The 18,362-nt window shown below is 35.4% G+C and overlaps 3 protein-coding genes and 2 long non-coding RNA genes across 6 annotated transcripts; 3 read left to right on the top strand and 2 right to left on the bottom strand.

Annotated features, from left to right (window-relative positions):
* Positions 1–673: 673 nt before the first annotated feature.
* LOC135143540 (uncharacterized) lies at positions 674–1,227 on the top strand. The gene is made up of 3 exons (XR_010282830.1): positions 674–765; positions 981–1,028; positions 1,173–1,227. It is a non-coding gene; the product is annotated as an uncharacterized LOC135143540 (long non-coding RNA).
* A 442-nt stretch (positions 1,228–1,669) lies between these two features.
* LOC135143552 (uncharacterized) lies at positions 1,670–2,950 on the bottom strand. The gene is made up of 5 exons (XM_064075428.1): positions 2,828–2,950; positions 2,557–2,650; positions 2,405–2,503; positions 1,954–2,140; positions 1,670–1,901 (listed from the first exon to the last, which is right to left on the bottom strand). Exons 1-5 carry the CDS (start codon positions 2,948–2,950, stop codon positions 1,670–1,672), a joined length of 735 nt encoding a protein of 244 aa, XP_063931498.1.
* A 9,995-nt stretch (positions 2,951–12,945) lies between these two features.
* Positions 12,946–15,315, top strand: LOC135143563 (uncharacterized). Of its 2 annotated transcripts, XM_064075441.1 has the most exons (10): positions 12,946–13,121; positions 13,262–13,415; positions 13,465–13,608; positions 13,672–13,746; positions 14,070–14,112; positions 14,169–14,239; positions 14,294–14,320; positions 14,772–14,859; positions 14,944–15,011; positions 15,065–15,315. In XM_064075441.1, the coding sequence occupies exons 1-10, from the start codon at positions 13,023–13,025 to the stop codon at positions 15,172–15,174; spliced, it is 879 nt and encodes a 292-aa protein (XP_063931511.1). In that variant the 5' UTR covers positions 12,946–13,022; the 3' UTR covers positions 15,175–15,315. The 2 variants fall into 2 exon arrangements, with proteins under 2 accessions (XP_063931511.1, XP_063931512.1); XM_064075442.1 differs by lacking the exon at positions 14,294–14,320 and having other exon boundaries at positions 14,772–14,877.
* LOC135143564 (uncharacterized) lies at positions 13,999–15,183 on the bottom strand. Its single transcript, XR_010282834.1, has 6 exons — positions 15,112–15,183; positions 14,958–15,047; positions 14,802–14,901; positions 14,699–14,746; positions 14,283–14,614; positions 13,999–14,212 (listed from the first exon to the last, which is right to left on the bottom strand). It is a non-coding gene; the product is annotated as an uncharacterized LOC135143564 (long non-coding RNA).
* Positions 15,316–15,453: 138 nt separating the features above from the next.
* On the top strand, positions 15,454–17,681 carry LOC135143551 (ceramide kinase-like). The gene is made up of 14 exons (XM_064075427.1): positions 15,454–15,505; positions 15,617–15,730; positions 15,778–15,876; positions 15,979–16,116; positions 16,171–16,233; positions 16,296–16,333; positions 16,474–16,549; positions 16,609–16,715; positions 16,777–16,837; positions 16,889–16,930; positions 16,983–17,134; positions 17,198–17,309; positions 17,424–17,520; positions 17,582–17,681. Exons 1-14 carry the CDS (start codon positions 15,454–15,456, stop codon positions 17,679–17,681), a joined length of 1,251 nt encoding a protein of 416 aa, XP_063931497.1.
* Positions 17,682–18,362: the final 681 nt, after the last annotated feature.

The raw sequence follows: 18,362 nt of genomic DNA, 5'->3' as shown, positions 1-18,362 counted from the left end.
AGGCGTTGTGCTACTCAGGCGGCTAAAGGATCTAATAAATTGTACAGCTCTTTTAAATTTTTAACTCTATGTTATTTTCCTTGTTATATTATTGAGCATAATACTTTCATGCTGTAAATAATATATTAGTGCTTGAAGTTATCAGGGGCTGCATGTTTATATATAAATATGGCCCATGCATGCTAGGGTATTTTTTCTCTTGTTCTTGTTTTCTGTTAGGTTGTTTGGTGCTCCTAGAGGGCCCATTATTACTTCAAATAAATCTCTACAGTGCTTATAATCCTTCGACTTCATAATTATGTTACGTTAAAGTCTATAATATAATTAATTATATTATATAAACGTATTTCCGGGTATTAAAAATTAACGTTTTGCAAAAATTTGCGCATGAAAGTGACTCACGGCGACTCTTTAAAGTCGAAAGAAATGGTTTTGCATAGAAAGCAGAAGGCACGCCTGCTGGCATACACTTATAGTGCTTTGATTGGGCACTTTTTATATATAAATAAAGAAATACTATAATAAAAATTTTTATCGCTGACTTTTTTCTGGTGCTAATTTTTATTTTTTCCCGACTTCTCACTTGATCACGTGGATTTACTTATTTGCGCCCTGCAGCAACTATTTATGAACTGAGGAATCGTCTACAGATAACAAGTCATTGAACAGCATTATTGCTTTGAGCACCTGTCTTTTGCTACTAATAAGTATCACGTAACGGCATCGAGCTCAACCTAAACAATTTCCGTTAGTTCAGTTATGCGGGTATATATATACACTTAAAGTTATAATCACTTTGCTGCTGCCAATGATGATCGTTTTGGTAATTTGCGTTTGAGCGTACCGCAAATTGGGTGTGCCTACCTATAAATTTTTGCTCGGCGCGTGAAACTACCTTATTTTTTGAGGCGGCCATCCTTTATATATATATATATATATGTAATTAATGGTAGTTGTTGTTTATAATTTTTTATTAATAGCAATACTTGTGAATTTGCACCTTTTTTGGATCCATTGCCCTTCTTTAGGTTATTTTTTGTACAGTAACAATATTGACCTTTAGAAGTGATGTTTTATATGTCTATTTGTTACTTTGAAGGTTAGTTTATGTAAATATTTAATGGACTGGTATACTATACTATTGTACCTATGTTTAACTGTTAAACTTTTAGTAATTTATTAAAGATTTTGAGGACCAATATGAACTGTAGTTGCTTTCTGCTTAGGGCGTTCTTCTGCCTCTTTACTAAATTGATTTTCTAAATAAAGATTTTTTTTACAGTATTGCTTTTTATTTAAGTTTTAACAGCATTTGCAACCCCCCATTTCAATTTAATGGCTCTGTTACTTTTTTTTTGATCTAAATTGTCTGAGGCAGTAGTGCTTAAACCTATTCCCAGCAGCTACTCATACGTTATATAAGTGCGCTTTTAATTTTATGGGCGAATTATTATGTAAGCGAAAACTTTGGAGTTTTGATACTTGTTCTACTTCTAAGTCTCACTTTTGAAAGGCGTAACAGCAGTTTACAAGTAGTCTTTTTACAAAAAAGGGTATCTTGCAGAGTAATAAATGTTCTTTCCTCAGACCGGTAACGAAGTCAAAGATTAAGGTTAACAGCTTGCTTAGATTCAAGAGTGCCGTTTTTAATCTTATAAACAAGAAAAATTTAATTTTTGTTTTCTTTACAATCCAGCTTATGGCGCTGCCAATCTTCTTTCTGACACCGAAAAGAGCAGTATTTCGTTTTTAAGCAAGCAGAGCATGTTTTTGTTCCCTTCTCGTAGCAACCCAAGTTGGCACACAGAATGGGTGGTGTTATAAAGACGCCATCTCTAACAAGCCCTTGAGCTTTCTTAGTATTAAAGAGTTTAGCCTCAGAAATCCATGCCGCCTCCGATCTACCAAGAGTAGTAATTAAAACAGAAACAAAGTAGAAGAGAGGTTGGACACCTGCACTCTGACAATCTGAAGTCTAAACGTTTGAACTCTTCTTTTGTATTCTCAAAAACCTTTGCAACGAAGGCATCTCCTCTAACTTCAGTGGTCAAGCCGCATAGTTGCGCTAACGAAGTTGCCCTGGAGTTGACGGGTAGACCCTTCGAAACAGCCTTGTCGTCGACATACATGTTGACGCCCACTATAGAAGAGTTTGAAGAAGTTTTATTAGAGGTTAAAGGTAAACGATTGTACGGTTAGGATTATGAGCCGCGAGCTTCTTATATTATATACTAGGTGGCGACATTATTGTACTAATCTATCTATCCAGTACTATAATAGAGTTACTAATAAAATAAAAAGGAGACCAATCTTTTTTGACCAAAAATAAATAAGTGATTAAAGGTAAAGGGAGGAAATGGTTCGGATTATAAATATACGATGGTATATACAATAAGAGCCATACCAAATTGGTGAACCGGTGCATTGGGTTTTAAAGCTATAATATCTACTACCTGCATTTCATGGAGCAGGTTCATCATGTTCTCATCTATCTCTCTATGACCTATAAGTGATTATAATTAAAACAAGGCTCAAAAAATTATCAAAAAGTATTACAATTTTCTTTCTTTAATCCTTCCTCAAGTTGTGACCTAAGAATTTCTGATTGTATTACAGAAGAATGTAGACCTTTACAATTTTGAAAATAACTCTTTCAATATAAAGTAAAAATTGTAAAGTAACAATGAGAGTTAAGACGGTGATAATGACTTAAAAATTTAATGTTAGTTTTTATAGTATAAGTAATAGTAATAAAAATTAATAGTTACGTAAGCAAAATATTCAGTTATTATATAAGATGCGATATTACAAAAAAAGTGAACTGCACCTTTAACCTATCGGTAAGACAACTAGTTTCAGTTTCATCACTGTAGCTTAAATAATGTTCCATCAAAGTTAAGTCGGGATCAGCGGGAATTAAAACGTAATAGAAACCTCGGCTCTTAGACATTGCTATAAAAATAAAGGGAAGCTTTTAAGTTAACCAGCGTAGAACTCCGGGACTTCGAGTGTGCTAAGGGTAGAAACTGTGCAACCTCAAGTGTAAAACTGCTTATTCGCTTATACCTTAACCCAAAGGAGTCTAGAGGAAATGGGTTTTCACTAATTACTATAGTTAGTGCGTTCATATTAAGTGGGATTCTTATTTTTTTTTTAAAAAAATTCAAAGGAAAAGATAAAATTTTAAACCTGAAGGTAAGTACAGTTCTTGAGATATACTAACCATATAAAATAATAAGACTTGTACTGTAAAAAAAGGAAGTTCTTTGCTCATTTTTTACTCTCCCTACTGTATAATAATAATACGTTCTTTAGAAAAAAAAAGAATCTGCTATTTAAAATATTTTATTTAAAAACTTTCCCTTTTTTAACTCATAAATAATGTTAGATTTTTCCAACATGCCAATAGGTGAAAGCCTAGCCACCGGAGGCGGTAACAAGTGGCGCTCGAGGAAATGAGTAACAACTTTTTACATGAAAATTTTTACGTGCACACCACTTTGTTATTTTCTCGTTAGGATTATTTGTATAAAAGTACAATTTCTGGTTTAATTGAGTTTTTTTTTACCAGGAAGCTTTGTGGCTCATATAATATATTTTTCCAACTGGTTACCTTTAACCGAAATATTAATATTCTCCTTAGTCGGTGCCGGTATCTTTCCACTACACACCTGTCATTTAACTTATGTAACGCAGCACACATACTCATGAACTTCTCTGTTGATAACCTAATTCCTTATGCATAAGCATCTTTAACAGTTGGCTTTTCCACCACAACTTGCACATGATTCCATTGCCATGTAGGATGTTTCCTCTAAATATCCCGCTTTTAATAGCTCCTCGCACTCCCGCATGATAACCCTGACCTATGTTTTTCCTTAATTTCGTATTAAGACTATACTCGCTAAGAGTTTTCTTAATTTTAACTTTCAACGGTGCCAGTTCCGTAACATTTTTAACTTCGGGGTTCCACCTTGAATTGTATATCCTTTGAGCGAAAATTTTAACATCTTTTATTTTAATTCTTTCGGATCTCAAGCTCATTAGCTCTCGCCCTACATCTTCTAAGCCCATTTGGCAGTTAATCTCTTTACATCATCAAAATTGGCGACCCTAGACCCCTCTGCCTTTTTATCGAAAAAATCTATTGCTTGCTTTGTTCCTCTATACACTGTTTTCCATTAAGGTTTATATCATTTAAGACCCACTATCCGAAACAAAAAACTATTAAAATGGTTTTTTCCGAGTAGTACGTCCAGTCTTGTTCCTAGTGAATGATCCATAATGTTTAACATAACATCTTAAATAAAAACGCCATTTAGTGACAAATTAACCGTAACGACACCTGAGGTAATACAGGTCCCCCTCCAAATAATTTTGATAAATGTTAACTTATAAGGCCATATTTGTGAAGGTAGTTTTTAGAAATAAAACTAAAACTGGGACCAGAATCTAACAAGCTATTGCATTTGACCTCTTCTATTTAACCTTCCACCACTCAAGCTGGAATCTATGCTCTTTCTTTTAAACAACATTTATTGGCGTCTATCATAAACTCTCTTACTATAATTATACCAGTATTACTGTTACCACTATTATTCAGTTTATTATAACTATGATCCTCAAATCGCTTACTACTGCACTGCTTTTATTATAAATTGTGTTACCTCTAATAATTAACGTCTACACAACGTATTTTTTTAAAATTAGGTGTAAATCCTTGCGCCAACGTTGTTGCCACTACTCCTTCTTTTAAATCTTTAGACCTGAATATAAGCTTAACTTGCACTGACTCTTTTAAAGCTTCATTTTTCTTGTTTTGTAAATTTTCAATCTTTTTCCCCTTCTCTGAATAGCCACCCCATTTGTGTTTCAAGAAAAAGTAGTGCTTTAACTCCTTCTTCCGAACAGTTTAACTCTTGAACATCCATGTCAGACGCAAATACACAATTTACAGGTGTAGCAACGAGTTAAATTGTTAATCTCAACCTCCCCTTCGCGTAGTTCTCACGATTTAACTATAGAGCATTATTTTTATTATATAATAAAAGGGAGGGAGGAGTAGAATCTTTTATATAATTACTTCGCATTAAATCCGACAGATAAAACTTCTCGAGTGAATACGTCGTTTTAAGGTTTTATCATACGTTACTCACACGCGTACGTTATAAACATGTTTGTAACTAATATAATTGGCTCTTGCGCGTTAAGTATACGCAATCTTTAAATCAAACTTTTAACAAAGTGCGCTTTAATTCGTGACTCCTCATTAGAGTTCATTTAACTAAAAATACACAGTTAACATAAGGTAAAAAAAGCATAAAAAGAATAAAAATAAGAAATTGAATGAGGGAAAAACCAGTTATCCCTTTATATATTTATTTATTAGCGACAGTTCCTTGGATGTTTTGGGAATACACTGTGCTAAATTTATTAGTATACAACTTCAATTCTATTACGTTGATACATATAAAATGCACTCGCTTCATGTACATAGATAGTCAATATATAAAAAAGTGTTATTTTTGACAATTCCGGTACTTAAGCTGTAGTTTTTGGTACTGATACATTTAATAGGGCAATGTAAGATATTGGAATGGACAGATAATAAAAATTAATATAAAGTAATTATTTTCAAAAAATCTATAAGAAACTGTTTCCTTTTGAAAAGAAGTTCTGGAAATAAGGTGGCTCTGATGAGTGGGAGGGGGGAAAGAATCTATATCTCTAGTTATTAAAAAGAAAACTTTGCTGTTTCGGTGCCTAGTAAAGTGAGTTTTTAGGTTATTTATTTATTAGCGGCAGTTCCTGGTGCTCGATGGTGTCAAAGAAACTTCGAATACTCCAGCTCTCAGTCAGGAGTGATCGCAGACTTATTACAAAGTAGCTTTCAATCGAAAAGGTATCATCATTTTCTTGACAAACATACAAAACTAGCGCTAGCGCGCGTCAGGTAGGCGATGATAGCGTGCCCCGTCCCATGGCTTGTAAATAAGTTCACTCCCCAGCGGGCGATTAGTGTGCCTGGCTAGCCTGTCGTAAAGGGCGTTGGCGTTATGTTGGAAGATGGCGTCTTAAGGGGGCCCAGCTGCAGGCCCCGGTGAAGAGTTTCATATTGCACAAACCACAGCGTGTTTGTCAGCACGTGCATTAAGACGTTCTGTTGCACTTGAAGTGCTGACGCTATTGCACTCGAGGCATAGGTCCAAGCAGCAGAGGCGTATGTCATTTTTGGGGATGTAAGACATATACAATTGCTGTTTGTTTCGCAGAGAAAGTTTGCCCTTGTTGCATAGTAAAGGGTAAAGCACCTTAGTTGCTGCCTCGACCTTCGCCACCAGGTAGCCCACGTGGGTGTGCCAGGAAAGTATGTTGCTGATGACCCCCAAGTATTTCGCTTGAGAACACCACGGGATCTTCACGCCATCAAAGGTTAAGGGCGCTAACACAGGGACGCATTTCTTAGGGCTAAAAACGCTTTGCTCTTCCTCGCATTTATACAAACTTTCCAAATTCGGCACTAGTCAGCAAGGGCGTCAAGATAGCGCTGTAAATGCTTGCATAGCAAGACGGGAGACCTCGATGATGAGTAAATGGCCGTATCATCAGCGTAGAGGGTCATTCGTGAAAGTGGATTTAACGGCAATAGCACGTCGGTCCTATAAATTGCAAATAAAAGGTGCGAAAAAAGGGGTACCTGAAGAACATCTGCTGTCAGAGATCGCAGCGGCGACTATGCATTCCCCACGCGCACGCTGAAGACGCGGTCATTTAGATATGACTTCAGCACGTTGTAAAGAGCATGAGGCACGGATAACGAGCGCAGTTTGTGCAGCAGACTTCATGCCAAACATGATCAAGTGCTTTGTTATACATCCAGGAAGACAGCGCCTGTTGCCTTCTTAAAGTTAAAAGCACGAGTGTTTCATATACAGTTAAGCGGAGGAGCTGCTGAGTTGTTGAGTGCCTTTGCCGAAAATCCAAACTGAAGTTTCGGCAAGGCGTTCCCGTGTGTTAACGACCTCTTTTAGGCGGCGCAGTAAAACGACCTCACCCACTTCGCTGACCGCTGACAAGAGACTGATGGGTCGGTACTTGCTAGTTACTGATTCAGGTTTAAGTGTCTTTGGCAACATCACAACGGTCGCCGTCTTCCATAGAACTGAAAAGGCGCTAAGGACCATCGCAGCTTTTACTAGGAGGTGCAGATAATGCATCCTTGTTAATGGCGATTTCTTCAGCATCTCAAAAGTGATGCCATCAGGGTACCCCTTCATTACTATTAACTTTCTACATATACTTAACCAAACATAACAAAAAATAACAAAGCAATTTTTTTTTTTTTGAAGTTTAACTAATCACTACGTTTTTCTTAAGTTTGTTTTTAATGTTGTTTTACGTAAATTAATTTTATGATTGGTTGGTAAGAAATTATTTTGTTGAAGTTTTTATATAACCCTGCTAGTTATCCAGGTTGCCGGATCCTGAAATACGCCCCTTAGGGAAAACCAATTAAATGTGGGGTGGTCACTTTAATCACCGGACAATATACTTTCACCAAACAAAACTTACGCCCAGGAGACTGTAGACTAAAACTGCGCAATTTTTCACTAATTTGGATGAGTTTACTTTAAAACAAATTGTTAGCCTTTAACGGAAGCCATCAGCACACACATCTATAGATCGATGAGCGACTTATTTTAAAATTAAACAATCGGCAATAATTGAAAAAAAATAATGTAAAACTTTTTAAATTACTTATTCGGAACGCAAAAGGGGTTTAGGACCAAAAAAAGAACTATAAGAGCCATTAAAAAGAATGAATGGATTGCACGTTGCTTAGAAGAGCTCGAGAGTTGCGTAACGCACGGCTGGAACCAGTCGCTCTTAAAAATGGTAAAACTTCCGCAGGTTTAGTCCATTGGCAAGTGAAATCTTCCCGGTAACATTTAAATAAACATTACTGTTATTATTTTGCCTTGCGCTTTTTTTTGATGACTTCGCATTCATTAACTAGACTTGTTTGCGCTAATATCTGAAACTCACATGAGAGTGGTGATGGGTTTTGTACCCAAATTACACGGCTTATTAGAAAGACCGTTGTAATAGGGGGTAAAGGTGTAGACACTTTTTAATAAAGAACATTAGACACTCCTTTTTGGATATTTTGGGCTGCAGAGTATAAAATCAACTGGCATCCGCGGTAAACTTAGAAATGCTGGTCTGTAAACATTTTATCTACATATAAGCATCCGATAAGAATCTGAATGTTAAAGATATATAAGTTGTTGGACGATGCCCATTCAATCATTGTTTGTGGAGAGTTAAACTGTTTTCATCCATCATGGAGCAGCAGAAACGATAATTCTAATTGTAATACTAGAATCCTTAGTAGGAGGGGATGACGTCTTAGTATTTTAGGTTCTTTTAGACCTAAAACATCTACCAACTCGAGGCTCGGTGGGTTACTGAGTTAGCCCTTTTATAAATTATACGTTTACCTGTACATGTTAAAATCCTCTATGAATAGTCATTTGACCAGTGCCCAGTTCTGTCTAGTTTTACTAGATATTTTAGTCTGGTTAAGAAAACTAATTTACTAAGGTTTTATATAGAGCAATATTTTAGAGGAAATTAATAACTATGAGAGAGAGATACGCAAAAAAGAACTAGGTGGGATTATAACCCTCCCTGGGCTATTTTTAGGGTAACTAGTCATAAACTATGGTCATATTCTGGTTGATATGACATCCTTGTTAGAACTGCTAAGAGCACATGAGGTGTAAATAGTCTGTATCTAGTAGGAGCTATATTTAGGTATAATTGGTTATCATTTACGACTTATTTAATTTTTTTAAGGACCTGTCTTTTTGAGTTATTTAGAACGGAAATTCAATTTTTAAAGTTGTAACAATGAGGCCTATTTCGCGGTATTCTCTCGCTTCGTGTATATATGCAACCCACATGTTTTTTATTATTAATCCTACCTAAGTTGCCGTCATCCTCAAAATAACGAATCATTCCAATTTTTTTGGTCCCCTTAAAGATAATAAAATACAGTAGTAGTAATTAGTAGCTTGTACTCTTTTTATTTTTCATAATCTTGTAAAGAATTAAGTTTATGAACTGAGAATCTTTATGACTACTGTGACACAGAACTTTCTTATAAATTGCCATAAAGTAATATCTGTGTTGGAATGGACACTATATATTAAGCTTTTTGCTTATCGTCGAGGATAGTATAAAACTTTAAGTTGCAGATATATATTCTTTTTTTGAGTAGAATAAATATATTACATAGAAATGGCAACATACGGGGTTAAAACTCTGTTTCCTTGCCAAATACTTTTCCAAAGGCCCAAAAACACTTATATTCGCCAAAAAAAAATTTGGTAGATAACTAACGGCAACATGTTTTGAATTGCTCTCATCGAACTATAAGTAAAAATAATTAATTAGTCTAACTAAAATGGAAATTAAATAATTATATGATTGTATATAGTTTTCTGATATACTGTTAAATAAGGTTGATTATGAATAGTTGTTTTCCATTATTTTTATAATTTTCGGGGGTATACGTTTTGTGACGGCATTGTTTAAAGGATAAATAGGTATATAATTATTCTTTAAACGAATAGTTGGTATACAATATTTAGAAGTTGAAGTGCATTGAAATATAGGACCGAGCATTCTCGAACGCATTACGAAGGAGCCAAAGGACAAGGAACACTCCTTGTTCTGCTTAAGAGGTATAGTTGACTCGAACGAAAGCTTGGAAGTTAAAGTTTAAGCTAAAAGCTCACAGTCAAATACAACCCTGAAAGCTGCATAGCCCTACCACTTAGGCCTACCTACACTGCTGAGGGGAAACCTAACTTAGAGTAATGAAGTTAGTCAAGATCGCTGTGAGCTCAGTTCAAAGCCAAGGAAGCCCAAGCCCAGACAAGCTTTAAGATACAAAAAAAAAAATAACGACAAAGGCAAATATGCTGGTACAGGCTCAAGCATTGAGTGGACGTCAAAAACCCTTCCTTATACAAAGTTTTTTTGAAGACAATCTTATTGTGGGCAAAAAAAAGTATAATTTACTATTAAGGTTGTTCGCTAAGGTTGACATCACCCAAAAAACTAGTCAGGAGGCTTTTAATATAGTAGATATTAGTAAAGAGTATTATTGTATTTATTTTTTTACATGTAAGCATACAACAAGGTATTTCAAACATGAATTTAGTACGCCATTACTTATTCAAGAGACAGTATTTCACAATGAGCCCGAGTACCTAGTAAGATAATACCTAAACCAAAAGTCAGGTAATTCAACTATAAAGTTTTCGATGGGTTTATAGCTTGAGAAAGTCCGCAAAATCGAATTCTATGTTTTTTTAGGCCTAAATGGCAGCCCAGGTCAGTACTTACTAGATAAAAATCCCTATAAAACGAAAGCCTGTTCTTTTGGAAAGAACAGGGCAACATCAGTTTAGTAAAGTTCATAAACGCATAGAAGTAGGTTTGCTACAACGCTGAACCTTTGGTTGCTTTACATGATGACGTTTAAGTCCACATGGCTTTGTCAGAGCAAGATGGCAGAGGAGCGTTAGGTACCCTCTTATATATGATTTTCGGCGAGCTTCATTCTTCGAGGGCAGGTCGGTGAGAGCAGTCCCACTTCATATAAATTTAAACTATGTAATAATAGATCACTCAGTGTTAGTAAATGCTTTAATTGTCCTTTATTAAGTTGGGTTGTTTTTCTTGCTTAATTCTAGGATTGCTACTGTAATTTCTAAGCTAATATACTGCTTCGTCGTTTTAACATTTATTGAAGACGACTGATAACACTACTGTAGCTTGAATTTCCTAAAGTAATAGCACCATAAACAGGGATATATTGGTAATATATATCATAAACAAAAACGCAAAGGCCGTCACTGAAAGATGTATAACCCTAAAATTTGGGCCAAGCATTCTTAAAATATAAAAAATAGACCCCTACATAAACAAGAAGAACAGAAATTTCATCTTGGTATGCATTATAGGACAAAAAGGTATTGTAACACTCAAACACTCCTTGCATCGCTTAGTTAAAGTGAACAGCTCGGAAATGAAGTCAGCGTACTTAAATATCAAAATCAGTACTACTGTACTTTAACTGAATTAACTACTCAGAGTAAGCTAGAGCCATTAGTACCAGAGTCGTAGTTTCTCCGCTTAAAGCACGTAGTGGTTTATTACTACTCTCTTGCACCTTTAGAGTCTACTGTTTAAACCGAGCCTGTAATTTTACTTCTAGTACTAATTTCATGCTTAAAGGGAGGGCAAGTCAATAAGTACACAGGGCAGGTAGGACTAGCTCAATTACCAAGTTTCTTATACAACGCTAACATCTACTCTATAACCGATGGAAAGTAAATACCTGGGTTCCGTTAGAGATAAAAATTTCTGACTCATTCGAGGGATAAGGTACTACAAACTTAAGAGCCTTAATCACAGAGTTTACTCAATCATAAACTAATGCAAGCTTTGTTGCATCCAAAAGCCCAATTAAATAAGAAAGCTCTAAGTGAGATACCTTTTATTCGTACTTAACCAAATAGCTTTGAAGGAGTACTAAGCTGCCTTCATTATCTATAGGCTTTGGGGTATACAAGTATTTTATACCCCCAGCTCTCATCTGAGCAATCTCTCTCACAGTAACCCAGCTGATTAACTTAATAAATTAACTTGGCTTAAAGGGTCAAAGCAAGAGGTCCACTTCTAAACAAAAAGAACACCCTGCCGCTTTTGGAATAATAGAAAGTAAGCGTTGAAAAAATGTCATTTGTTGGATAAGACTGCTTTTTCTTACTTTACTGAAGGTGGTAAAATCCAAGCTTGTTCACGCTTCGGGAATAAAGCCTTGCTTTACTTTAGGAGGACAAGTTATTATAGTAACTTTTTAAAGTCTTATCATGAAAGAGCAACTCCTTAGTTAAAGTTGTAATGTTCCTTTTCAGTCAGCAAATAACTGTTAAAAGTATAAATAAGCATTAAAAGGAAGATATGTATAGGCTCTATTATGGCAGAACAAAACTAAGTAAACCCTCTAGGATTGCTGATTCACTCGCCCGCTAAAACACAATAAAGGAATATGTCTTCCCTTTCCAAGTCCAGTTTTTTTTAAGACTGGCAATTATTGAAAAAAATGAGGGTTGGGGTGGATTCTTGCAGGTTGACTCTCAATTGCTTACTTCTAGAGAGTCTTGATAGTACCCTTTCAGCAATGAAACCTACTAGTTTCCGATTGTTAGCTTAAAAGCTGGTGGTCCAGTAATGGGAGATAAGTAATGTAAATAGTTTCATGAAAATTACTTTTAAACTTAAAAATATACCTACAGTAAGCCTATAAACTCGAAAAAACTATTTCCAGGCTGGTAAAAATAAAAATTTAAAATAATTCAATTGTAGTATTTTGGGTTTTCAAGCTTATATATTGTACTTTTCTCCAAAAGGTGTGATTTTAGTGTATTAGTTATAATAAGGAATATTGTTAGGCCTTAAACTTTTGCCAAAACAAAATAGCTTTAACTGTGTTGCTATATCTGTACTCATTTTTTGGATAATAATGTGCATAAAAATAGGTATATTTTACACGAAGTTTTCATATTTCGTCTCCATATTTTAAAACAACACATATAGCTAAATCTTTATCATTATTTTTTTTCTCCCTTAGTATATATTAGTTTCAGCCGTTAATAAATTACTTTGACAATGAAGAGCACTTATAAGTTAATACCTAAATACCTTAATTATAGGAAATTTTTTGGTCAATTATAAAGTAAAGCAAGTTTTTATTAAAACTCTTAAAGGTAAGGATGGGGGTTTACTAATTTTGTGGATTAGTGGCCCTAAAACTTCTGTGGTTTTATATAATACTAAGTCGTTTATACTTTGTAAGCTTATTTCCTTACCAACTTAAAGTGTGTTGCAAACTAAATGGTTCAATTCGTAGCTACGGTTTACAGTAGCATTAGTATTCTTTCTTAATGACCGGCAAAGTAGATCATTTGGGCATGAATTCAACTTCTTCGACGATTCAAAAAAGAGAGAGTAAAGGCTTTAAATCTCCTTTTTTCTCGGTTAAGGTTGTAATTCCAATTTAAAACTGAGTAAATTATTAATTTAATTGGTTTGAGGCCCTTAGGACAAGCTTAAACTTAGTTAAATTATACTTTATATTATTTTTCAAATTTTAAATATTTATTAATCAATATGCTGCATACAGAATGAGACAAATGATTTAGCCCCTAAAAATTTTATGGAACCAGAAACACCGCATATTATAAAAACGTTAATGGTCGTAAATGGTCTAAAAACACTCGTAACGTTGGACAACAAATCATTAGAGTTTTTTCACCCAAATTATTTTTGGAAATCAAGTAAGCGCCTCATGTATAAACTTATAAATTTTTTTAATTAGAAAATTAGAAAAGAAGTATAAAATCAACGTGAAGAATATAGTCAGCGTTACAAGACTTTGCGAAGAGAAAGAAAGTGATGTTAAACCCGAAATTTATAAAGGATCAGGCGCTATACTCGACCGCACTTCGTCCTCCAGTGCCTTTACGCCTCGTATTATTGCTAAAAAACTGTCCTTTTTTACTGACCAACTATTATATATACTAATTTTATTAGGCAAAATTGAGAAGACTTTTTCTATTAAGCGAGAGCATTCGGCACCGAGTATTGAAACATTTTGTAGGGAGAGTGGTAAATACTTAAAATTAATTTTTACTGCCCACACAAGTACCAAAGGGCAACCTAAACAAAATATTGTAAAAACTAACAGTTTGATTCATAAAGTGATATATTCTAAGAAGTCTTGTTTGACTCACATTCCAAAAAATACAAACTATAATTAAATTAGAGAACTCCATAACATCATTGAGTTCCAAACTTGGCGTATAACCAGCTCGCACGTTAATAATAGATTACGATTTATATAATTTTATTTATGGGAGTTGTTCTTAACGTTATAGCTAAGCGGAAGTTTGATAAATCTTTTCTTATTGTGGTATACTTATTTTTTCTAGCTGTGGATCTAGCACCGTCAAAAGATTTAAGGAAGGAGCTGAGGTTCTTGTTTTCAAGTTTTATAAAAATAAACACAATGTTGTACCATGAATGAATAGGGCGCTCTCTTTAGACGATCCTTATAACTTTGAAGAAAGATTCGCTAATAAAAATATGCGGATTATTAGAGGTATTTTTTCGTCAAACTGCTTTTGAAAGAAAAAGTCTTTTACCAACAATCCAGTTAGCACTGCGCACTTAGTAATTACAGGTTGCAATTGTTCATCTTTCAGTGATGGGAGCATATGTATAGTTTAATCAAGTTTCCGGATCTTTTTTCACGGAAGCTTAGGGCCTGAATAGTATACACCGTTAAGTGCAAGAGTTTAGTTAGGCTTTAAAGATGCTGCGTATTCCGTTATAATTTCAATGTTTTCACTGTTTTGTTTAATAAATTTTTTGAGTTAAAAATTAGGCACTCTATTTTTTAAGTTAGCTGAGTGGTTTAGTTTCTATAATTTAAAGTTCTTCACCAGCAGCTCATAATTCAAGCCTTTTAACAGATCTATAAAAAAAATTTATTAGAAACAGCAAAATTTTATTTGTTAAAGTTCTAAGTTTACTAACTAGTTGAGAATAATAAACGTACAGAAGGCGATCATATCCCCTAAATAATAGTATATTAATTTAGCGTCCTCTGATAAAATAGTATTTATGTGTAGAGGAAAGAACTGCTGAGTCTACGGCTTTACCTCAACTTCACTTTCAACCCTATTTTGCCTCTCAATCGAATGATTTCACGGAAGTAAGGTTCAAATTCTGCTGTTGGTAACAAAGAGGCAGCGCTGGAAACTATAAAAGCTATATAATATACTTTTCTTATCTTATACTTAGTGAAGGAAACTTACAACCAAAAAATACAAAAGCTTTAAAAGGCAAAGAAGGGGGCTTGGAATTGATAGGTACTGAGCGTAATACTCTTGATAGCACAATATAATCTTTATATAAATATTAGATGAGCGAAGCAAAAATAAAAGTCCTCTAAATCTTTCAGTTAATAACATTTTCGTTACGAAACCTTTAAAAAAGGTATTCTCTATAATGAATCAAGAATCGGGCCTTTAAGGTTCTTAGTGGGAGCCAAGGAGGGCGGAATTAGCAGTTTTTTGATTACTTTATATACAATAAGTCAAGGAAACTACGAACAGCAGGCAGGGGGATCTTCTTCTATACCAAAATAATAAAAAAGAATGCAAGGGAGTACACACAGACAAATTTAAAAATTGTCTTTGGCTGTAAAAAAAGATATATGCAATAATAAAATTCCATAATATAAACCCAGCTACTTTTTGTAGTTATAATTTTAATAATTAATACGTACTTTCAATTGTTTGTATAGCAAAAATGATAAAAAGGGAAGATGAGAACTACTCGGTACATTTAACTTATCTCTTTGGTGGGTTAAGACTATGTAATTCTTTTATTGTTATTTGGCATCCAGTTATCAACATGGATCCTTATTTGTCTTTAAAGAAAAACATTATAATATAGATTGCATTATGAGTAGAGCGGTATATCAAGCTGACTTTTCTCATAAATTCTTTCAAAAAGTTAAAATCTGTGGTTCCTCCAAGGAAGCATTCCTTCTCGTTTTTAGTTTCTGAGGCCGCGTCCCTCGAAGGTCCATTATTACTGACCGCTTACTAGATGGCTAATAAAATTATATAGGGTCTTATGGACTTGTGCTGAAATTCCATCTGTTCATCGCTGAATCTGTATCCGATTGCCGAGCAACAGTGAATGCGCTAAATACTCTTGTTTCGTGTGGTTTCTTAAATAGCTCTTCAATATGATGCGTGAACTCTTACTAGCAGCAGCACAACCCCAAAGCTTAAGGAACAGGCTGACTAAACCCTCTTGTTTCCTTAGAGGCGGTCAAGCAAAAGCGGCCCAGATCGTTATTGGTGATTGTTAACCCCTATGGCGGAAAGAAAGCGGCGTTGCGCATATGGAGAAAACATGTGGCACCCATTTTTTCATTGGCTCGCATTTTCTTTGAAGTTTGTGGTAAAAACATACTCACTTACAACTGTTTGCTTGTGCTATTCTCTAGTCATCCAGTGACCGAGTACAGTGGGCATGCTAAGGATATTGTTTATAAGTCTAATTTAAAGAATTATGACGGTGCGACTTGTCCCTTCCATCCCCCTTGTATCCTCGCCGCTCATTGTTTTATATGGTTATAGGCCTCGTGTGCATCGGAGGCGACGGAACGTTTAACGAGGTTTGTTAATATTTTTATTAGATTGTATGCACAAATGAAAGCTAAGAACAGTTCTATAGGTTTAAGTTTGTGGTGGCGAAGTAGCGTAGTAGTTTGGGAAGTCTGTCGGAATTACTGACTACTTAATAAATATTTGACAGGTTTTGGATGCGGTTATTTCTGTAGATTCCGACATCTGCCTCAGCCCGCTCCCAGGGGGCTCAACCAATTGTCTTGGTTCCTCATTCGTTTGTTTGTTTAGCTTTACCCTCTGCGTCCAACACAGATTTTTTAAGCCTATACTACATGCGGAGTGGCCACGCCTGTGACGTCCGCCCTTCACATCGTTCTTGGAAACCACCGACCACTCGACTGCGCGCAAGTCTTTAATCAGGGAGCACTTGTAATGGAATTTCACGTCGACTTCTTTCACCTTTAACTTATTTAGTGCATGTATTAACGAGGTAAAACACGTGGTGACAATGATGAGCTACGGTTTTCTAGGCGACGTAATGAGGACTTCAGGTAACTATAGTCCTCCTTTGACCATCATCATCGTTAACAGTTAACGAGCAGAGAAATACAGATGGATGGGGCCCAGCCGATACGACTATGCGGGTGTGCAGACTTTTTGTCCCTCGCAAGGCTGCTGAGTGTATTTGTATTTCAGGCTTTCAGAGGGTGATGACCCCCGAGTTTTACTATGGAAGAATTAGTTTCAAGAGAGCGGTGCCCTTGAACGACTCGGAGACAGACAGAGAGGGATGGACACATGTGGAAGGCGAACACCTCTGCGTAAATATCGCCGTCTGTCGTTGTCAGGTCTGCTTGTGCGCGAGGAGGGCCGTTTGGTCCGTCAGTATCCTTAAACTTCCCCCTCACTAGTGTGCCAAGTGCCCGGGCGGTATGGCTCCCCAAAATAAGCTCGATGACGGCATTGCAGATCTAATTTTGGTGGGGAAGTGCTCTCGGACGGCTTATATTCATCACTTGCTAAGTATATTAACTGTGCAGTTGTTACCAACTTTTTTTCATTTCGATAATAAGCAACATAACGAACGTTATAACAACCACCTTAAGTTTTAATTTTCTTTTGATACTTGGTTTGCAGAGCTTTCCGACATAAACGAAGACCATTTTAATTTTAAATTTGTTAAACACGAGAGGATTACTGAATTGAAATATAATGCTCTTGGCGATACTTCAAGGTTGAGCACTCACCAATTTGAGAGTAATTTACGTATACATACAAGAGTTCTATGCTTTTAGTTGTTGGAACATTGATGGGGAACTCCTTTTTACGTCGAACCTTCATTTGATCATGAAAAAGAAGTTAATTGAAATTTTTGCCCCTCCTTACATTCAGTAAACAAATAAATAATAGCGCAAGGTTATACATCAACTCAAATAAGGTCATCCATCGTTATATTTTTCTAGCAAATCCATATATATTTTTAATACCTTAGCAACGGAACACCACCTAAGTAAAAAGTATACCATTGTTTTAATAAAAAAAAGAATTTAATTTTTAGTGTCCCCATAGAAGCAAGCGTATGCTAATAAAAAAAGCAAACTTTAAATTTGTACTAGCGTTACCCAATCGCAATAATATATGATGTGTGCTAACCCACTACATTAGGTTTCTATCCCGTAATACTTTAGTATATTGAAGTAAGCTTGCACTTTTTTGTAGCTTTCTCGCTTAATTTTCACTAAAGTTTAAAGCTGCGAGGTAAAGACGGTTCTAACCTCTTGCGTTAAGAGGTAAATTTTCAAAGCTGTAAACGCCCACAGGGGATATATTTTTAACTTTTTTACTGCAAGTGTTACAGATTATTCCAATTCATGGCAAAAGGCAAGGGTTAGCGTGCTGATTTGCTAGTTCCTAGTTTAGGTTTCACTTTCGGACGGATTATAAGTTAAGAACAATTTGCTAAGTTTACGCTTAATACAGCCATCGATATTGCTTGCAAAGCTCACTTAAGTGAGGTAGCTTAACTAAATAATAAATAATTAAGAGTATAGCGAAATAGTATAAAAGATGACATTA

This window comes from Zophobas morio, unplaced genomic scaffold (genome assembly GCF_036711695.1).
Source record: "Zophobas morio isolate AGI-343-1 ecotype UQ-CSIRO unplaced genomic scaffold, CSIRO_AGI_Zmor_V1 ptg000064l, whole genome shotgun sequence".
NCBI lineage: Eukaryota > Metazoa > Arthropoda > Insecta > Coleoptera > Tenebrionidae > Zophobas > Zophobas morio.
Note: the sequence above shows the minus strand (reverse complement) of the source record. Positions and strands in the feature narration are given on the sequence as shown.

Coding starts and splice junctions, on each gene's coding strand:
- LOC135143552 (XM_064075428.1), bottom strand. CDS start 2,950: ATGTCTAAGAGCCGAGGTTTCTATTACGTTTTAATTCCCGCTGATCCC. Junction 2,651..2,827: donor GTCTTACCGATAGGTTAAAG/GTGCAGTTCACT, acceptor TTATATTGAAAG/AGTTATTTTCAAAATTGTAA. Junction 2,141..2,404: donor TGCACCGGTTCACCAATTTG/GTATGGCTCTTA, acceptor ACTCTTCTATAG/TGGGCGTCAACATGTATGTC.
- LOC135143563 (XM_064075441.1), top strand. CDS start 13,023: ATGACCGGCAAAGTAGATCATTTGGGCATGAATTCAACTTCTTCGACG. Junction 13,416..13,464: donor AAATTATTTTTGGAAATCAA/GTAAGCGCCTCA, acceptor TTAGAAAATTAG/AAAAGAAGTATAAAATCAAC. Junction 13,609..13,671: donor CTCCAGTGCCTTTACGCCTC/GTATTATTGCTA, acceptor TAATTTTATTAG/GCAAAATTGAGAAGACTTTT.
- LOC135143551 (XM_064075427.1), top strand. CDS start 15,454: ATGATAAAAAGGGAAGATGAGAACTACTCGGTACATTTAACTTATCTC. Junction 16,117..16,170: donor CATTTTCTTTGAAGTTTGTG/GTAAAAACATAC, acceptor CTAGTCATCCAG/TGACCGAGTACAGTGGGCAT. Junction 16,234..16,295: donor TAATTTAAAGAATTATGACG/GTGCGACTTGTC, acceptor ATATGGTTATAG/GCCTCGTGTGCATCGGAGGC.